This window comes from Myotis nattereri (genome assembly GCF_964212035.1).
Source record: "Myotis nattereri genome assembly, chromosome: 5".
NCBI lineage: Eukaryota > Metazoa > Chordata > Mammalia > Chiroptera > Vespertilionidae > Myotis > Myotis nattereri.
In genome coordinates this window covers 67,649,007-67,666,920 of record NC_138080.1, presented here as the reverse complement: position 1 = coordinate 67,666,920, position 17,914 = coordinate 67,649,007, and the positions used below count along the sequence as shown (strand labels likewise).

At 53.3% G+C, this 17,914-nt stretch overlaps 1 protein-coding gene across 2 annotated transcripts in view; it reads left to right on the top strand.

Moving 5' to 3' along the window:
- Positions 1-17,544, top strand: part of JADE1 (jade family PHD finger 1) — a 53,103-nt gene extending 35,559 nt beyond the window's left edge. The window contains exons 6-10 of one of the 2 annotated variants that reach the window (XM_081091521.1): positions 880-1,047; positions 2,204-2,320; positions 5,364-5,885; positions 10,867-10,984; positions 14,666-17,544. In XM_081091521.1, the coding sequence (XP_080947647.1) occupies positions 880-1,047; positions 2,204-2,320; positions 5,364-5,885; positions 10,867-10,984; positions 14,666-15,552 (1,812 nt within the window). In that variant the 3' untranslated portion in view covers positions 15,553-17,544. Of the gene's footprint in view, positions 1-879; positions 1,048-2,203; positions 2,321-5,363; positions 7,617-10,866; positions 10,985-14,665 lie in introns of those variants that run through there. The other variant, XM_081091522.1, reaches the window with a different exon arrangement.
- Positions 17,545-17,914: the final 370 nt, after the last annotated feature.

Sequence of the window (17,914 nt, the reverse complement as noted above, 5' to 3'; positions counted from 1 at the left end):
TTTCTGCGTCCTGTGCTCTCAGACGGCACTGGGCTGCTTTCCTGTCTGGAGGGCTGGAGCCCGTGCCTGTCTCCCGACTTCCTGACTTGCAGTTCATCTGAGGACAGCGGCTCGCAGTTGGTGTTTCGGAGGCTCTGAACCTGCTACCATCATGGTTTTGTTTCCTCACTGACTTAACACGTTGCCTTTTCGTGCTTTGAGCCATCATAGCGACTTTGCTTGTAAAAGCTTGATTTCTGCAGTTTGGCCTTCTTGTGCAGGACAGGTTTTGCTCTAAGTATCAATTAAAAGGACCAAATCCTCTCGGACTAGAAAGTCGCCCCTTTCTGGGCCTGGGGGTTCGCTTGGGAGAGTGTTGGGGTCCGGTTGGCAGCGTCTGAGCCTGGGGAGCGAGGCTGCTCCTCAGCTGGTGTGTGGCTGCCATCGCGTTTCAGAGCTGCGGGAGGCTCTCGGTTGCCCTGTGTTGTTTTATCCCTTTGAGTCCCACCCACACCAGGAAGCAGGGGACAGCTTCCCCTCCCTCTTTAACCCCGAGCCCTGCCTTGAGGACCCGCGGCTCAGTGTGGAGAGCTGGGTGGCCCGTGGTGTCCCTAGCCACACAGCAGAGCAGACGCTTTGCAAACCTTTCTGTCCTCGGGGCGTGTTCACAATCACCTGGTGGTGAGCAAGTCGCATTGTACCCACAGACGTCACGCACCTCCCGGCTGCCTTTTACCTCAAGGGAGAGGGTCCCTGTGAGGTGGGCACCGGAGTGCTTCTGTTTTGCCGCTTGTCCTGTTAAAATCCTTCTGGGTGTTTTCAAAGTAACAGATATAACGGGAAAAATGAATCCTTTACTTTCTCTCTTTCCTCTTTTCCTCGGGGTGCTGTGCCTTACAGGCCTGCTATGGAATCCTCAAGGTCCCCGAGGGCAGCTGGCTGTGCCGGACGTGTGCCCTGGGGGTGCAGCCCAAGTGCTTGCTGTGCCCCAAGAAAGGCGGAGCCATGAAGCCCACCCGCAGTGGGACCAAGTGGGTCCACGTCAGCTGTGCTCTGTGGATCCCCGAGGTACGTGTGGTCTTACAGGAGGTTCTGGCTTTTAGCTGGGGCGGAGGAGGGAGCCGGTCACAAATGGGCCATGTTGTAGCTGATGAGGAAAAGGACACCTTTTAAGTGCTGCCCGTTTCCCCCCCTTCACCTGAACCCCGCGCACCTCCCTCTAGCTGCGGGGTGCAAACTTGTGGAAATATTCACCAGGCGGCAGTGCGTAGGATGGTGTTCAGGCTTCCATTCAGCTGTCCGTCACAGCTAACCTCCCACTGGGACACGGGCCCCAGGAGCAGACCTGTAGCTTCTCGGCTGTGGCCTGGGCGCCGAGCCCTTCCCCCAGGACTGCGCCTGGCGACGGTCCACGGGACGCCACCATGTTTAGGAGCCACTGCTCTAGGTCACATTTCTGTGATTTTTATTGGAATTCTCCCTTAGCCTCAACCTTTTTAATTTCAGGTCTGGTGTAATTTATTTCCAGTCCCAGACCTTGACTAATTTAATTTGCATGGTTCACTGTGGAGAATATCATTTTCGATTCAAATTTCAGCGTTTTTGGTGTATGATTCTTGGTGCATTTCCCTCCTGAGGAAAATTATCTGGGGACGGTTGGGGTTGCGGCTTCATGCCTCGGGTCCCGGTCGGGGCCTCGTGGTTTGCTATTAACAGGGACCCGGTTCGGTGACCCAGGCCCCGTGCCAAGGAGAGCTGTGTGTCTTGGTAGTTTTCCACTGTGTAGTAACCTTTCCGGTTTGAAGAGGATGGTTTTCTTTAGCGAGACAGACCCTAAGTCAGTCTGTGTAGACGCGCTCCACCTTCAGCCCTGACCGCTGCAGGTGGGCCAGAGCTGTGGTGGCGCCTCAGGCTCAGGTGAGCAGTGCACACTCGGTTATCTGAGTGTTCTGGGACCCGGCAAGTCTGCGTCACATGACTCCCAGACGCTCAGGGTGGAGGGAATGGACCCTGGGCTCCGGGCTCTCCTGTCCCCGAACTGTCCCCTGAGCTGTGCTGATGCGTTAAAGTTAGGGGTGTGCCCCTCCTAGGAGGCCGAGTGCCCCTTGCCCCTGTCTGGTGGGAGGGCACGGGAGGTAGCACATCTTCCAGTTTCTGCCACCCGTGTTCAGCCTGGGTCGGTCTCACGGCCTCGGGCGCACTCTCGCTGTTTCTTGGGCCCTAGGTGAGCATTGGCAGCCCCGAGAAGATGGAGCCCATCACGAAGGTGTCTCACATCCCCAGCAGTCGGTGGGCGCTGGTGTGCAGCCTCTGCAACGAGAAGTTTGGGGCCTCCATACAGGTATGGCCTAGTCCCAGCGGCTTCATTTTCTTCCCTGTGTCGCAGGCAGCAGGATTGGGTGTGTGTGTGTGGGGGGGGGGGGGGCGGGGGGGTCTGTGAACTCTGGAGATTGAAGGTGAATTCAGGAAGCAGGATGGGGGTCTCACTCTTATGGGGAGACTAGGACTGGCTCCAGCGTGGTCTGATCCTGTGTTGTGGGCAGATTGTGTTCTGTGTAAGCAGAATGCCAGTTTGGCCTTCACAGGGCCACTCGGGCTCTGCCTGAGCTGCGAGGACGGTCAGTTTGTCCTCCCTGCTCCCGGCCTGGCAGACGCCTCCGGGGAAGAGCCAGCCTTGACGCTGGAGGGTGGGCCACCCTCTTACCTGTTTGCGGGCTGACAGGTGACCCACCTCCGGCTGCCCTGACACTGATTGCCCAGGTGCTCAGGGTGTCCTGTCTCAGGTGGGACGTGGCAGCAGCCTGGCATAGCTGATGAGGGGCACCACAAGGTGCTGCCCCGAACACAGCCTGGCTGGCTGGCTCTCCGTGCACCGTGCGCGCACTGTCGCTGTTATGTAAGCCTTGCCTGCTTCTTCTCTGTCCGCCCACAGACAAGTGTAGAAAATCTTCAGGTAGATAGAGTTAAGGAGAGAATATACAGGCATGCTGCTCTTTTTCATGTTGTCTGAAACTACTTGAAGTTAACTTCTGGGCCTCACGTTATTGGCATCTCCAGATAGTCGCGACTCGAGGCCTGCAGTGCTGTCCCCATGTCTGCAAACGCCGCGTGTCGCTGACGGTGGCCCAGAAGGCCGGGTGCCAGCTCAGGGCCACGGCTCCTCCTCGGCCTCCCTCTCGGTCCCCGTCACCCTCTGAGCAGGCGCATGCTCCAGGAGCTCGGTCCAGCTGCCAGTCATGGGTTTTAAGAAAATGACCTCATTTGGCAAAACCGATTTGTACATGGCCAATAAATATTTCTTTCATTAAGGTACCCACGGACTGGTGGTTTTAAAAATTTCTCATTATATACTGGTGTTCGAGAATCCAGAGTGGGACAGAAATGTTCAGAGGGTGAGGCCTGAGACAGCTCGTGGGATCGGGTTGCGGACCTTGAAAGCAGTGCAGAGTTTTGTATTCGAATAGAATCTGCTTAAAACGAACACATGGCAAGAGCCTTGAATTTAAAAAGAACGCATCAGAGGCGTGCGTGTGCGTGTGTGAACACTTGCAGGAACAAGCGTTGCAGAGCCAGGAAGGTGGAAATCCTTTCCTTGCCAGTTACCTGCCGTGTGTCTCCGAGAGGCTGAGTATCTGCCTTCCCCAGCACCCGTCCTGGTCCTCACAGGAGGTGGGCGAACAGGGTCTCTTTTTCTCTTTTGAAGAAAGACAATCAGATGATTTTTGTGGCCGTTGACCTCTTTTCCCAGAACATTCATTTGAAAGAGAAGAGGCCAAGGAAGGCTGGTGATTTTTCATATCTGCACAGAATGGGCTGATGTTATTAAAGAATTCCTCCCTGGAATGTCTGCAGCTGTGGAGGCTGTGGTTTATGGTTCTGTAACATCTGTTTGCTGAGTCAACCTGAATCGGAAAACCCAAAGGAAGGCTGTTTGGCGCCTTTACAAAGTCCTGTGTAAATATTCCGCTGCAGCGCCTTCCTCCTGGCGGCCGAGCGCCTGGGTTAAGTGTAGTGCGAGCCAAACCCAGACCGTGTCTCCGGCATCCGAGCCCATTCCCACCCCCTGGGCTGCGCGCTAAAGGGAGGAGCCCTCCTCCATGCTCTGATGGTGGCGGCCAGGTGTGTGTGTTTGTGTGTGTGTGTGTGTGTGTGTGTCCTGCAGATTTCACACGTTCCTGGGAATTGAGGTTATTTATAGGTAAAATTACAGATTTCTCTTCTTTGGTGCAAGTGTTGGTGAGGAGGGAATGGTGAAGGGAGCTGGATTTTCCGTACTTGTGGGTAAGGGACTGTATAATAACGGGAGAAGTCCTGAGTGGCAGTGAGTCACGACCTGTTACATACTGCAGTGATGGGAGCAAAGCCCCAGCTCCATCCTCTGCCCTCTGTGGTCATGGATTTCGGCTGCTGAGTGAGTGTCATTAAGCTTTTCAGCTGGCCCGGGGCACTCCCTCAGCCCTGGCGAGCCCAGGTCACTTGGCTTCACACGACACAGTTGCTTTTAAGGGACTGGCTTCAGTCACCACTAGCAGCCTCTCCCAGGGGTTCACCCAGTGAGGTCAGATGGGAGACCTTATTTGCTGTCCTCCTGCCTGGCCGCCAGCCCTCTGAGCTGCAGATTGTAGCCCCGATGCTGGGGCAAGCGGGAGACTCCCAGGTGACCTCCTGACCTGGGGGGTCAGGGGCCGCTGGGAGCAGCCAGCTCTGCCAGGCAGGGCGCATGTGGCCTAGTGCCACTTCCACTGCCCTGGAAGCATCAGGCGAGGGTCCCTTGTGGGTGTGGAGACTCGTGCTGACCTCCCTGGGCTGGGCTCTCCTGTCTCCTGCTTTTTTCTCTTCAGGAGTTTGCATTCACCTGCCTCATCCTGAGTGGCAGGCTTGGAAGGAATGCCCCGCTGGTGCTCGGCTCTGCTGGCCGGGGTGAGAGCGAGCATTCAGGTTCCCGGAAAACCTCCGACTAGCTGTCCCTCCTCCCAAGGAGGTTCCTGACATCCCGGCCTTTTATGTAAACAGTAAAGAGCTCAGATCCAAAGAAAAAGCACATCAGTGCTTCCGCGTGCACTCTGCTAGTTGCGCACATGCTCTTTTGCGTGCAGCGTCAGTGCCAGCCCCGCTCCGGCCACACGGCCTCGTGCAGGCCGTCTGTCCCAGACCATGGGCCACAGGGGCCTGTCTGACAGTTAGGGTTGGTTCACGAAACCTTCCATCTGAAGTTTCCTGAACTCTCAAGCCTTATTTACAATGCCACTGGGTTAGTGTGCCAGGGCTGACTCGGGGGGCTTTGTCATGGCCTCGCCGGGCGCAGCTCTGCTGTGTGTTGGGGTGCCCGGCACCGAGGGGCTTCAGCACTGTCCTGCTGACGTCTTCCTTCTTGTCCTCACCAGTGCTCCGTGAAGAACTGCCGCACGGCCTTCCACGTGACCTGCGCTTTCGACCGGGGCCTGGAGATGAAGACCATCTTGGCGGAGAACGATGAGGTCAAGTTCAAGTCCTACTGCCCGAAGCACAGCTCCCACAGGAAAGCCGAGGGGAGCCTCGCGGCGGGGGCCGCTCAGGAGAACGGGGGGCCCGAGTGCGCCCCCCGGAGCCCGCTGGAGCCCTTCGCCAGCCTGGAGCAGAAGCAGGAGGAGGCCCACCGGGTGAGTGTCCGGAAGCAGAAGCTGCAGCAGCTGGAAGACGCCTTCTACACCTTCGTCAACCTGCTGGACGTCGCCAGGGCCCTGCGGCTGCCGGAGGAGGTGGTGGACTTCCTGTACCAGTACTGGAAGCTGAAGAGGAAGGTCAACTTCAACAAGCCCCTCATCACCCCAAAGAGAGACGAAGAGGACAATCTAGCGAAGCGGGAGCAGGATGTCTTGTTTAGGAGGCTGCAGCTGTTCACGCACCTGCGGCAGGACCTGGAGAGGGTAATGATTGACACTGACACCTTGTAGTGACTTAGAAGAGGACTGCTCAGAGGCCACGCTTGCGCAGAGCCAGCGAGGCGGCCGGTCACTCGCTCAGACCCCGTACACACTGCAGCATGAGGGTGTGTCCGTTTAGTGTCCCTGGGCCGGGAAGCTCGCACAGGGGCTTCTCTGTGATTTACTTTTAAATATTTCCCCATTAATCCTTATTGTTCTTCTGCAAGATCAAATGGGGTGTGTTTTCCCTCCATTCTAGAGCTAGAAAGATCTGAGCCCCAGGAAAACGACCAAGAGATTGGCCCAGAATTATTTGCAAACGGTTAGAAAACAAGTTAGAACGGACTTGCCTAATGGTGGGGCGGGCAGGGGGCTAAGATCTCTCGATCAGCCTGGGACACACCGGGTGCTGGTCAGGGTGGCTCTGAGGAGAGTGGGGCGCTGCCTCTGCCCCCTATTCCCGGCTGGCTCATGGGCGTCCCGTGCTGAGGGGCAGGGCAGGTTGTGGGTGCTGGCGCGTGTGCGAGCGCTGACACACGCGCGTCTGCCACAGGTCCTCCTGGCAGTGAGGTGCTACGTCATCCCTGAGGCTGTGTGTCTATCACGTGTGCATGTGTGTCTGTGTCACGTGTGTCTGTGGTGTGTCATGTGTGGTTGTGGGGGTCCCGTCCTGCTCAGCACGCACAGTATCACTGCGCATTGCTGTGTGAGGCGGCTGTGGGCTGCCTGGGGCCACTGCCGCTTCCTTCAGCTGTTGCTGCTTTGTGCCTCCACCCGTGACCTGGGGAGTCCCAGGCGGACTTCCCTTCCTGCACAGGTGTAATTAGGAGAGGCTCTCCCCCCAGAGCCTCCTGCTCCCGGTAGGTAGTTTCTGACTGAGGCTTGCTAATTGGAGATGGGTCTTAGAGCACCTTCTGCGGCAGCTCCCGACTGATTAAAGTCATTAGCGCACAGCTGGACTCGGCTCCTGGCCTGAAACAGTTAACGCACCTCCCTGAGCTCAGCGGGAAGGCACTCACCTGCCTGGGAGAGGCTGCCTCGGATGATTGGAAATGAGAGTCTAAGCATAGGGCGAATGGAAGTGTTGAACCAGAAGATGCAGATCTCTCAGAGGGACCTGTACGGCTCTGGGAGAGGTGGCATCGGCGTGCGAGTGTTTTTACGTGTTCACTGGAGACCTTGTCTGCACAGGACCCAGGGCCAGCTGTGACACCCCTTCCGGGAGCAGGGTAGGATCGGGGTCAGGCCAGGCCAGCAGGGGGAGGAGGGCTGAGGCTTTCATGCTCCCACACGCCCCCTGGTGGTGAGTGCAGAAGACCTCGCCTCCGACCACACGGATGTGTGGCGTTTTTGTTAAGAGGAGAAAGGGATTCAGAGGGGTAAGCTGGAACTCCGGCGAGGGGCCAGCACGTGACGACCGCTGTCCTGGGCGCACGAGCCCGGAGTCAGGGAGTCCTCAGGAGGGAGGACGAGAAGTGTGATGTTTGGACTGTGTTTGTCTCACAATCACCACAAAATAAAAGTGTAGAAAATGTTTGTGGTGTACTAACTCTTTTCTGTGCTTAAGTTACTCAGATTAACATGGACTTATAATTAAATTCTAAACATCTTTTTGGAGTCATCACTGTTGCTTTTTAAGTAGAATGATACCAATTATGTATGAGAAACAGGGAATAAATCAGGATTTCTGTGTGTGTGTGTGGCATTACTTACATTTACTTTAATAAAGAGCTTAACAGATTTTAGGGTATTTAGTGTCAGTTTAAAACGGGCTTATTATAATGAAAAATACGTTTTCCAAAATGTGCCATGAGGCCTGTGATGGTGGGGCTTTAGAAGATTAAACCTTTGCCGTGCCCCAGAGTCCCGCGGGTCTTTGTGATTATAAACAAGAAGTGTATCAGGCCAAAGGCTCATCAGAACAAGTCATAAACGTATGCTCTCTTTGTTCTGCCTACTTCACACAGTAGGGCATCCTAGCAGGCACACAGAATCAGGGACCGCCCGGGACAATCAGGGTCCGTGGTCAGTCCCAAACTGACCCATGAGCAGCCTTCATTAGAAATGCAAACAGCTGACAAATGATAATGGCAACTGCTATTTCCTGCAAAGACACACCCTGAGGCATTGCACACCTGGTACCAGTTCTGGACCAGGAAGGACAGGGATGGCTTCCAGGAGGGGCTGGGAACCCACACCTTTAAGAAGACATGATTGCTGATGAGTGCTGGCTGGTGACGGCAAGTCCCCCAGGCCTCACCTCCCGTGGGACTCTTCCCCCTCAATGTGGTTTGCTGGGGGAGGCAGCTGAGTGCCTGCTGGGATGGACACGCTGCCTCTACGTCAGGCGAGGCATCCAGAGGGGCCGGTCCTGCGGCTTGTCCACTCAGTGCCCAGTGGCACGGCCACCTGTGAAACGAGCTACCATTGTCCCTGGACAGAGGCACCTTGAGCTTTAGTGTGGCCAGCAGTGCTTGGGATTCAAGAAAACCCTGAAAGCACTCTTGGATTCCTGAGGACAGCAGTTCTCGGAGAGGTCCCCAGCCGGCAGCATTACCTGGAAACCTGAAATGCCAATTTTTGGACCCCACTTCTGACTCCAGGAATTCTGGGGTTGGGGGAGCAGCATTCTGTGTAGGGAAACATATACATATTTAGATTGATTTTAGAGAGAGAGAAAAATAATCGATTTGTCCCACTTCACGCATTCATTGGTTGATTCTTATATGTGCCATGACGGGATTGAACCTGCAACCTTGGCGAATCGGGGTGATGCTCTAACCACCTGAGCTACCCTGCCATGGCCGGCAAATGCTGCATTTGATGAAAGCCTGACTCAGGTGTCACGTGGTGTGAGGGTGCACCGTCAGCTGGTGTTTTGGGGTACCTCCTTGCTGGCCTGTTTGTGGGGAGTGTGTAGGAAGGGCCAGGCAGGGACTGTTTTCAGGGCAGAGCCTCCTTTCAGCTCTACACACGGGGGCTGCTCATGCCCTTATCCTGTGAGGAGTGTGTGTGTGCACCAGGGGGTACCGTTTAGGGTGCTCACTCTTCTAAACAGCCAGGCCTGGGCTCTTCAGGGGCCGATTCGTTCCAACTCACAGTGAACCCGGGCCTTTGCCTTTTGGGGTTCTAGTTGGATGTTTCTCATCAGAGGTCGTGGGGGAGAGAAGTGGGGATTTCCCAATTAGCAGCCAGGTTGAGGCCTTCCCTGGGGAGTGGCTGAAGCCCCTGAAATTAAATTTGAATAATACACACCGTCCTGGCCTCTGGCTCCGGGGCCTCTGTTTCTGTGGATAATTTCAAGGGAGAGATGTGTGTCTGCTGTACATCCAGCTGGAACAGAAGAACGACCTATCCCTAGACTAGAGCCAGAATTAATTCCCATTTCCGGAGGCCAGATTCTCCTGTTTGTTTTCCAAAGGTTTTGAATCTGTGACCTCTATCTAGGTCTTGCCTCTTTCCCTTTGAGCTCCCACTCTAGTCCTCCCTGGGTGGAAGAATGCTCATGAACGAGAATAGCCTGTTAGCCACCTCTGTCCCCAGTTGGTCAGGCTTTTAATAAAGGACACCTACTTCCTGGCCTGGGGGGTCTTATCCTGTGAGATGAAGAACCAAAATATTTACTCAGGGACAGGGAGCGAGGCTTTCTTCTCAGGTCTTTAATGTTAGATTTATATTCTTTTTCAGTGAAGAAGTGTTAGGAAGATGCTAAATACGTTGCACATGGATGTAAATGCAGGAGCCAGCGAGCTTCTGCAAGGAGAGAGTCTCATGTCCTCTCACCTTGAACTCAACGGGAATCCTTGGGGCTCAGGACAGACTGAAGACGGGGGGCGGTGTCTGCAGAAGCTGGTGCAGTCCTGTGTGTATGGCTGGTCCTCATCCTCACTGCCAATGGCAAAGGACCTTTGACCTCTTATGTTTCAAGGCAGGCAGCGGGGGAAGGGATTGCCAAGCATAAGGAAAGGGTTTTTTAGGAGAGTTGGGAGCCGATGGGGAACAGGAGCCACTGTTCACCGCTGCCCGGAGGATTGGGGACATCTTGTCCGTGTCCTCCTGCAGGAGGCCGGACCGTGTTTCTGCTCTGCTGTGTTTTGAGATCTGTGCGTTCAGGCCCACGGAGTCTGGTCAGGTTTACCAATAGGTTTTAGGACTGAAGGATTTAAGGGGGTTGATTGACGAACCCTTTAAGTTTTGTTTCTGTGTTGACTGATCCCAGGTGGCTTAGGACTGAGTCTATATTGGTTAGTTTCAAGCGTGTGCACGTGATCCCTGGAGGTCAAACGTCAGGTACAGAGTGGAACTGTGAGCACTTGGGTCTTTTCAGTTCCGTACAAATGAGTCAGGAAGAGGGCAGCGTCCATGTCTCACATGTGACTCAGACAGCATGGACGGCATGTTCTGTGAGCATCAGCTGCCTGTGAGCTGCAGGTGGTGCAGTGCTCAGCTGACCGAGACATTCACGTGGGTTCTTGGAGACCACTGGGTCTTCTGGTGAGCCTTGTGCAGGGGGTGGGTTTCTCTTCTGATTGCCCTTGACCCCGTGTTGACCTCACTTCCCCTTCGGAAGGTGCTGGGTGAAGTGCAGCGCAGGGGCTCTGACCTCGCTAAAGCTTTTCACCTGCAGGTGCTGGGGCGGGTCCTTGGGAGAGACATAGCTGGTCCCAACTGGGCCCCAGCGGCCCTCTCTCTGCTGGGATGAGTCTAAGGCTGGGTGTGGTGGAGGCTGTGGGACTTTTGTGGGATCCTGTAGGTGCTCCTCCCACCATCTCATCCTGCGTGGAGGGGTATGTGTGGAATCCTTGTTAGCAGCCCCAACGAGATAAGAGAGTGGATAACATATTTAAAGTACATTTTGATTTCAGATGTCACTCAAGGCCCTAGTAGGGCAATTTCCTCTCAGGTAAAAAACAACAACAAAACACCCACCTAAGTACTGTTACAATGCATTGCTTACTTAGAATCTTTATTCTCTACATTCTAGGTTCGGAACCTCACTTACATGGTGACCCGCAGGGAAAAGATTAAGCGATCTGTGTGCAAAGTCCAGGAACAGATATTCAATCTTTACACTAAGCTCTTGGAGCAAGAAAGAGTTTCAGGTATGCATCAGCCTCGCAGCTCCAGCGGCAGGTGGGGCTGCACGCCTAACGCTCTGCTGAGGAAAGCAAGAGTAGTTCCTTTCATTTCCTTGTATCCGACAGGATAACCTCAGAAGCACAGACTTGCATACGTAAAGAAAACCTTTAAGCATCTGAGGCATGGGTACAGGGGAAAGGGCTAAGGATTTGGCCTCAAATATGGGTCGCATCCTTTATCCTCTACGTCCGGGCCAAACAAGCACGTCTCCAGTTTTCCCCGCCCCATTTCCTCATATGTAACTTGAGGACGGTATCTCCAGCTACTGCCCGGGAACTGTTGTAAGGCTCAAATGAAAGTGTAACTTCTATATTGCAAAGCACTTGATCAATGTAAGGCATCATGGGGAGACCTAAAAAGATGGGGGGGTTACCCAGCCTGGCACCTGCCTGTAGCACATGCTCAGTGGATCCTAAGACCGTGCTCGAGGCATATGTCTACATTTAGAGAACATCCCAGTGGACTTTTTTTTGGTGTAGATGGAATTTGCATCTTTTGGAGATTCAGCACCAAGTATTTATGTATTTTGTGCCATCGATTTTACATTGCTCTGGGCTAACCAAAGGGGAAAAAGGAAAAACCACCGCAATTACTTGGAAGTCACATACACAGTTGGGCCCGTGTGTAACCTCCCTGGGACTCTGTTGGTCCGTGGAAGAGGTTGTCCAGAACCAAAGCTGCCTTTCGGCGCTTTCGGTCTGTGCGCATCAGTGCCGGGAAGCAGGGTAGAAGGCTTTCAGAAAAGGTGATGTGCTGAGCGTGGGTCAGGCAGAATCACGGACTCGGGGCACAGGTAGCTCTTAGGTGAGCTTGTCTCGTCTCATCTCTGTGCCTGTCTGCCCTTTAAAGTTATAGCAGCAACATTTGAAATACTTGCATTGTGCTGAGTCATGGCTGGCTCGCTGTAGATTATTCTGACACGTGGAAACATTTACACCCTATAGTGTTGTTACACCCCATAGTGTTGAAATTCGAATTCTGATTTACCCCAAACCAGTGGTCGGCAAACTCATCAGTCAGCAGAGCCAAATATCAACAGTACAACAATTGAAATTTCTTTTGAGAGCCAAATTTTTTAAACTTAAACTGTATAGGTATAGGTAGGTACATTGTTATTAACTTAATTAGGGTACTCCTAAGCTGGCCTTTGCTAAAAACGTCCTCAATCTGATTGAGGTACGTTCGCTGAGGTTGACCCCTTTTCCAACACTCGTCTTGTATACTTGTTTCGTCTCTCTCCTTTCGTTCATCCTCTCTATATGTCCAATCCTCTCAACATACCTTTCTCAATCCTCGACACTACATCTTCTTTCACTCCACAACGTTCCCTGTACGTGGTATTTTGCGGAAGAGCCACACTCACGGGGCCAAAGAGCCGCATGTGGCTTGCGAGCTGCAGTTTGCCGACCACTGCCCCAAAACAACCAGATAAATGTGACCAGAGGTACAGAGGTCCTCACATCGCGTAATTTTGCTCAATGTCGTTTCATTAGAACTTTGAGGAGATGCCATGGGAACTCCACCCTTGTTTATGTCATTTGGCCTCTGGTAAGTTGGTTTCCCGTGTGCCCTTTCACGGGACGTCACTGAACCTGTTGGCGTGAAGTGAGGACTTACTGTAAATTGGTCCATGGAACAAAGAGAAAAAAGCCTATGGAGTATTAAGTGACATTTTTGAAGTAATACATAATTTTAATGGCATTAATTTATTAATAATACCTTAGATTTTTTTTTTTCTCGAGGAATGTAGCAAGCTAATATCATCAAACTTTCAAAATAAAACTTACGAAGTAGGGTGTCATAAGTAACAGCAGTTCAATTCAGATTCTTTAAAATGAACTTCTGTCTCTTCATTGACTATTCGCACGATGTTTCCTCTGAGGAAGCAGCAGGTCCCCGTCTGTAGCCGCGTTGGAGCTGGGCAGTGCGGAGTGCAGGCTGTGCCTGGGGGCGCTGGGGGCTTCCTGTGACTTTTGCTAAAGTTTTAAACACTTTACCTCTGAAGATGAGCTGTAAGGAGCATGTGCATCTGATTTCTCTGAGTCATTTTTCACGGGTGTTGCCGGCAGCTCTGCATTTCCCGGCTGAGGCTTTTCCTTGGCAAAGTGGTTGAGACCCTGAGCCAGGTGAGGATGTTTGTTAACAGCTGTAATGCATCCCTCCACTCAAGTCCTGCTGCTCCTGCAGGAAAGGGAACCCAGTCGGCCCTCCCCACCACACCAGTGGGAAGGGCTGAGCGCAGCATGTGGTCCCTGCGGGAGCCACCGCCGGTGCAGGGCACACCCAGGGCCTTGGTCCCTCCTTTTCCAGTGTTAGACTCTCAGTTGGGCGCTGCCTCTGCCAGCCCCTCTCCTGCCCTGCGCAACATGTAATTCCAAGTGACGCAGCGCAGACGCCGTGACTTTCCCGTGTCATTCAGGGGCCATGGTTCAGGCTCTGCTGTGAGTGACTCTGAGGACGGGTAGGGCTGTTCTGCTGGATGAGTGTCCCCAGTGGAGAGGCTGCCTGTAGAGGTCATGCGTCGGAGACCCTAGAGAGACACGATTTCAGGTCAAGTAGAGAGAATCCGAGTCAGAAAACGCCCGCCCCCCTTTGCTCTATTTTCCCACAGGAGGTGAGAAAGAACCACCAGTGTGGCGTGCGGGCGGCCCTGACCTTTGATTCGTGGGAAAGCAGGCACTTCCAAGCCTGCAGGTTATACGCACCCTCCCCGGGTGGTGGCAGTTCTGTGTTTAGAGTCGCTGGCTCTGTTCCGTTTCACGCTTGGTCCGTGTCTGCTCGGCAGTAGGTTCCTATGGGCGCTCCGGCCTGGGACTCCGGTGGAACCCACTTTCCTGCTGGTTCTCACCCCACAGGAGACAGAACCCCGAACCCGCTCTGAGGCCCAGGCGGGAACGTGGCCCTTCTGATGAACTCACCCAGCTTCTCAGACCGAGGGGTAGGACTCAGTGGGTGGTGAGATGAGCTGAGCAGTTCATCACTAGCTTTAAAAACAAGGGAAACAGAAAAGGTCAGAGTGCCTATCAGATGATGATGGACAGCAAGACTTCAGGAAAAGTGGGCTTTTACTGAGTAATGTGAAATTTAGTTCTCACTGTGATTTGCATGAAAAAATGTTTCAAAAAGACCAATTTAACTTATCTCATGTTGGGTTACATTTCAGTTTAATTGCACCAATGGGTTTTACATCTAATCGTAAACATTTAAAAAACATTCACTGTATGTCTGGGATGCTTTTAAACACCTTCCCTTCCCCATTTCATAGTTCCACACATTCCTCCTCATCACAGCGCTGTGAGAGCGCACACCCGCCTGGGGAGGAGCCGGAAGGGCCGCAGCCTGGCCCCAGCCTTGCTGGGAGGCAGCGCCGGGCCACCGCCACCTCCCCTTGGGCCCTTTCCCCGGGAAAATCAGGCCAGCTCTTGTGTTGAAGACCAATGTATTCCTTGAAAAGAGGTTGTTTCATGACAACTGCTGTGACTTCGGCTGCTAGAAAAGGCAGCCTGCTGGTTGTGTGCACTCGGGTGCTGATTCCCAGGCAGGTGCACCTGTCCTCGCGCCGGCGCCTTACAGCCTGGGCCCCTGTGTTGTCTGCGGGCGTTCCCTTCCCAGGGTAACCCCCTTTCTCTGCTTGTCCGCCGCAGGTGTGCCTTCGTCCTGCTCCGCCGCCTCCCTGGAAAGCGTGCTTCTGTTCAACAGCCCCTCGGTGGGCCCCGACGCCCCCAGGATCGAGGACCTGAAGTGGCACTCGGCCTTCTTCCGGAAGCAGATGGGCACCTCCCTGGGTCGCTCCCTGAAGAAGCCACATCCGCGAGCCCTGCTGCAGGGCAGCCCGGGGCGCGGGGCCCAGGCCCTGCACCGGGAGGCGGCGGGGCTCCCCGAGAGCTTGCGGAGCTTGGACAAGACCTTGGCCGACGCCCGCCTCCTGTCCGCGCAGCAGAGAAATGGCGCGATGGTGCCGGATCCCGGGAGCAGGAGGGACCACCGCTTCCACTGTGACCCCGGGAAGGGGGACGGGAAGGACAGGCCTTTCAAACAGAGTCACAAGCCTCTCAGGTCCACGGACGTGTCCCAGCGGCATCTGGACCCCGCGAGGGCCGCCGCCTCCCCTGCCGGGGGGCAGTCGGCGCCGGGCGCGAGGAGAGAGGGGTTGCCCAGGTGCAATGGCTCCCTGATGCGGGGGAGCTACAGCCAGACCGCAGTCAAAGTGCCTACCACGCCCGCCAGCCCAGGGAAGAACTGGGGGGGCTTCCGGATTCCAAAGAAGGGGGAGCGGCCGCCGCCGGAGGCCCCCGCGCCCGGGGGCGCCTGCCACCCGCACGCGGACTACCCCTACCTGGGCTTGGGCCGCGGGCCCGCCAAGGAGAGGGCGAAGAGCAAACTGAAGTCGGACACCGAGAGTGACGGCTACGCCCCCGACGTGGAGATGAGCGACTCGGAGAGCGAGGCCTCGGAGAAGAAGTGCATCCCCGCGGGCAGCGCCATGGGCCGGAGGACAGACTTCATCCGCAGGAGCATCCTGGCCTCCTGATGCGCCCGGCGCCCGCCCCCCCAGCTCCTGAGCCACACACACACTTACTCGCCCTTAGGAGGGATTTTTCTCAGTCATTTATACATCGTGGGAAGTGTGTGTTATTTGCAACTTGTTGAGGAAACACAAGAGTAGGTTGTAACCGCACTACAGAAGCGGAATTAAACACTAAGAATGAGTGAGGTGCGTTTTTGAAGAGGGAGAGGCTTACGGAAACCTCGCGAGTTTTTATTGCTCTGTATACTTCCCAAAGCACAAACTCTTGGTTCCCCGAATACACGGAACCAGATATGGTTCTAGACACCCTCACGTACCGTTTACTAGCCCCTGACTGACTTTCCAGGACGGTGGTGGGTTGGAAACCATGTTCACCGTGGGCCCCAGGCTGTTCTTGTTGCATTGCAGTCTGTAGGCAGCAGCTCCGGGCTTGAGGAACTCCAGGGGACTTGTGTGTAAATGTCCCAGTGGGAGGAGAGAAGTGTTGCCTGTCACCCCTGGAGGACCTGAATTGGGGGCAGCTGGAATGTAAGGGAATGTGGCTCCTCAGCCTGCAACCCTGGGAGGGGGATGGGAGAGGACCGGTGCAGAGCGAGGTCACTGGGAAGTCTGTGAGAGAGGGCAGCTGAGGCCCCATTGACCAGTCCTCTTGACACCCTCTTCCCTAACTGCTGCCTGTGGGCCAGCGGGGGCGGGGTCCCTAGCCATTGGCAGTCCCTGGTCAGCTGGCCTCCAACAATACAGCAGTCATTCACGTTCAAGCGATGAACTTCCAGACTCGGCTGACTCACACTTCCCAGGGTCCCCCACCGGGACAGATTCCTTAAGAACAAGGAAAAAAGGAAAAGAAAAAAAACCCAAACCCCAAACAAAAAACACACACACGTGAAATAGGCTATATTTTAGAAAAAAATAGAAAGGCAATAAGTTGCGATAACCTCTTACCATTGACCAATTTCTACAGGAAAGAGTTTTAAGCGTAGTAGGTTTTCTGGAGTCAGTTCTAGGCTCTGATTGGTAACTGGGACTTTCTAATTGCAAATGGCAATAACTCGTAAGTTATCAGCAATAATAAATTTAGCATTACTTTGAGTACACTGTTCTGTTTCTGCACTGGCGGCAGTGCATATGTGTTAAGACAATAGTGTTAAGGTCCTGTTCATTTTCTTTGGAATTCAATGTTGTTGTGCATCAAACTTAAGAGAAGGAAAGTTTAAATAGCAATGAGACTTAGAATTATGGGCGCTTGGAACAAGCCCAGCTTCCCCTAAATTGCCCCTTAGTTTGCTGGTATCAGTATTCAGATTCCTGGTTCATTTATATGTCTGCTTCCATGTGGCAGGGACATTCTGATACTCGATGAATAATGGTTTGAGTCCTGCGGTTAACTTTCAAGTCTTCCAGAGGATTGTCAACAACAAACAAGGCTTATTGAATTCCATCTTGCTATGCAAGTTTTGTCAGATGATCAAATAGTAGATCGGATGCATCCCCATTGTATGTATGACATTTTCAGACCAAGTCTTAAACTTTTTGAATACATTGTAGTAGCTAATTCAGGGGAGGGGAAAGGATGACCCAGGTTTAGATTGACTATTTTTGAGCTACGGGGCTCGTTTTGAAAGACTGTTGTCCAGATAAGCTGTTGCTGCAGATAAAAGTTTCTTACAAATCCAAGTTGTACTTTCACTCATAGCCTAATTTAAAAGTCAGATTTTTTTGCATAGGAGCAGAAACCTTTTGCTGAGCACAGAAGGTGGACTCTAACCTTAGGACCACAGTGACAGCGCTGGTGAGAGTTAGAGGATATGGATTTGTCAAGCCATAGAAAGAAAACCTAAATTCTAGTGAGCGTATGACCTCTCACCGTTTTAAGAGGTACCAGATTCATTTGCACTATTAGGAATGCTAGTTTTGTGCAAAAATAATGCCTTACCTGTTTTCCCCCCACATTTAGGTTGAAAAGCTTTCAAACGTTTCAAGTTATGCTGAACCAAAAAAACAACAAAAACAACATAAGACAAAAAAATAAAAAAAATAGCCCAAGGAAAACAAGACACACAAAATATAAAAAGCCCACTTTTTATTTCTACTTTGAAATGCAAATGGCTAGAGCACGGTTTCTCCGGTGTAATGATAGCTTTGTAGGTCAGTTTTCTGTCCTGCTGGGATGTCTGTGAGGCCACCATCAGCAGCAACCCGCCCCCCAGCCCCCACCCCGGCCCCCCATGTACACTTCTTAGTGTGGGACCTACCATTTGCTCTTTTCTTTCTTTCTTTTTTTTTAAGCTTTATCTTTCCTTGTGCACCCTGACCAAGAAGTATCTTTGATTATGATCAATGTATTATGTCAAAATGTAGGCTA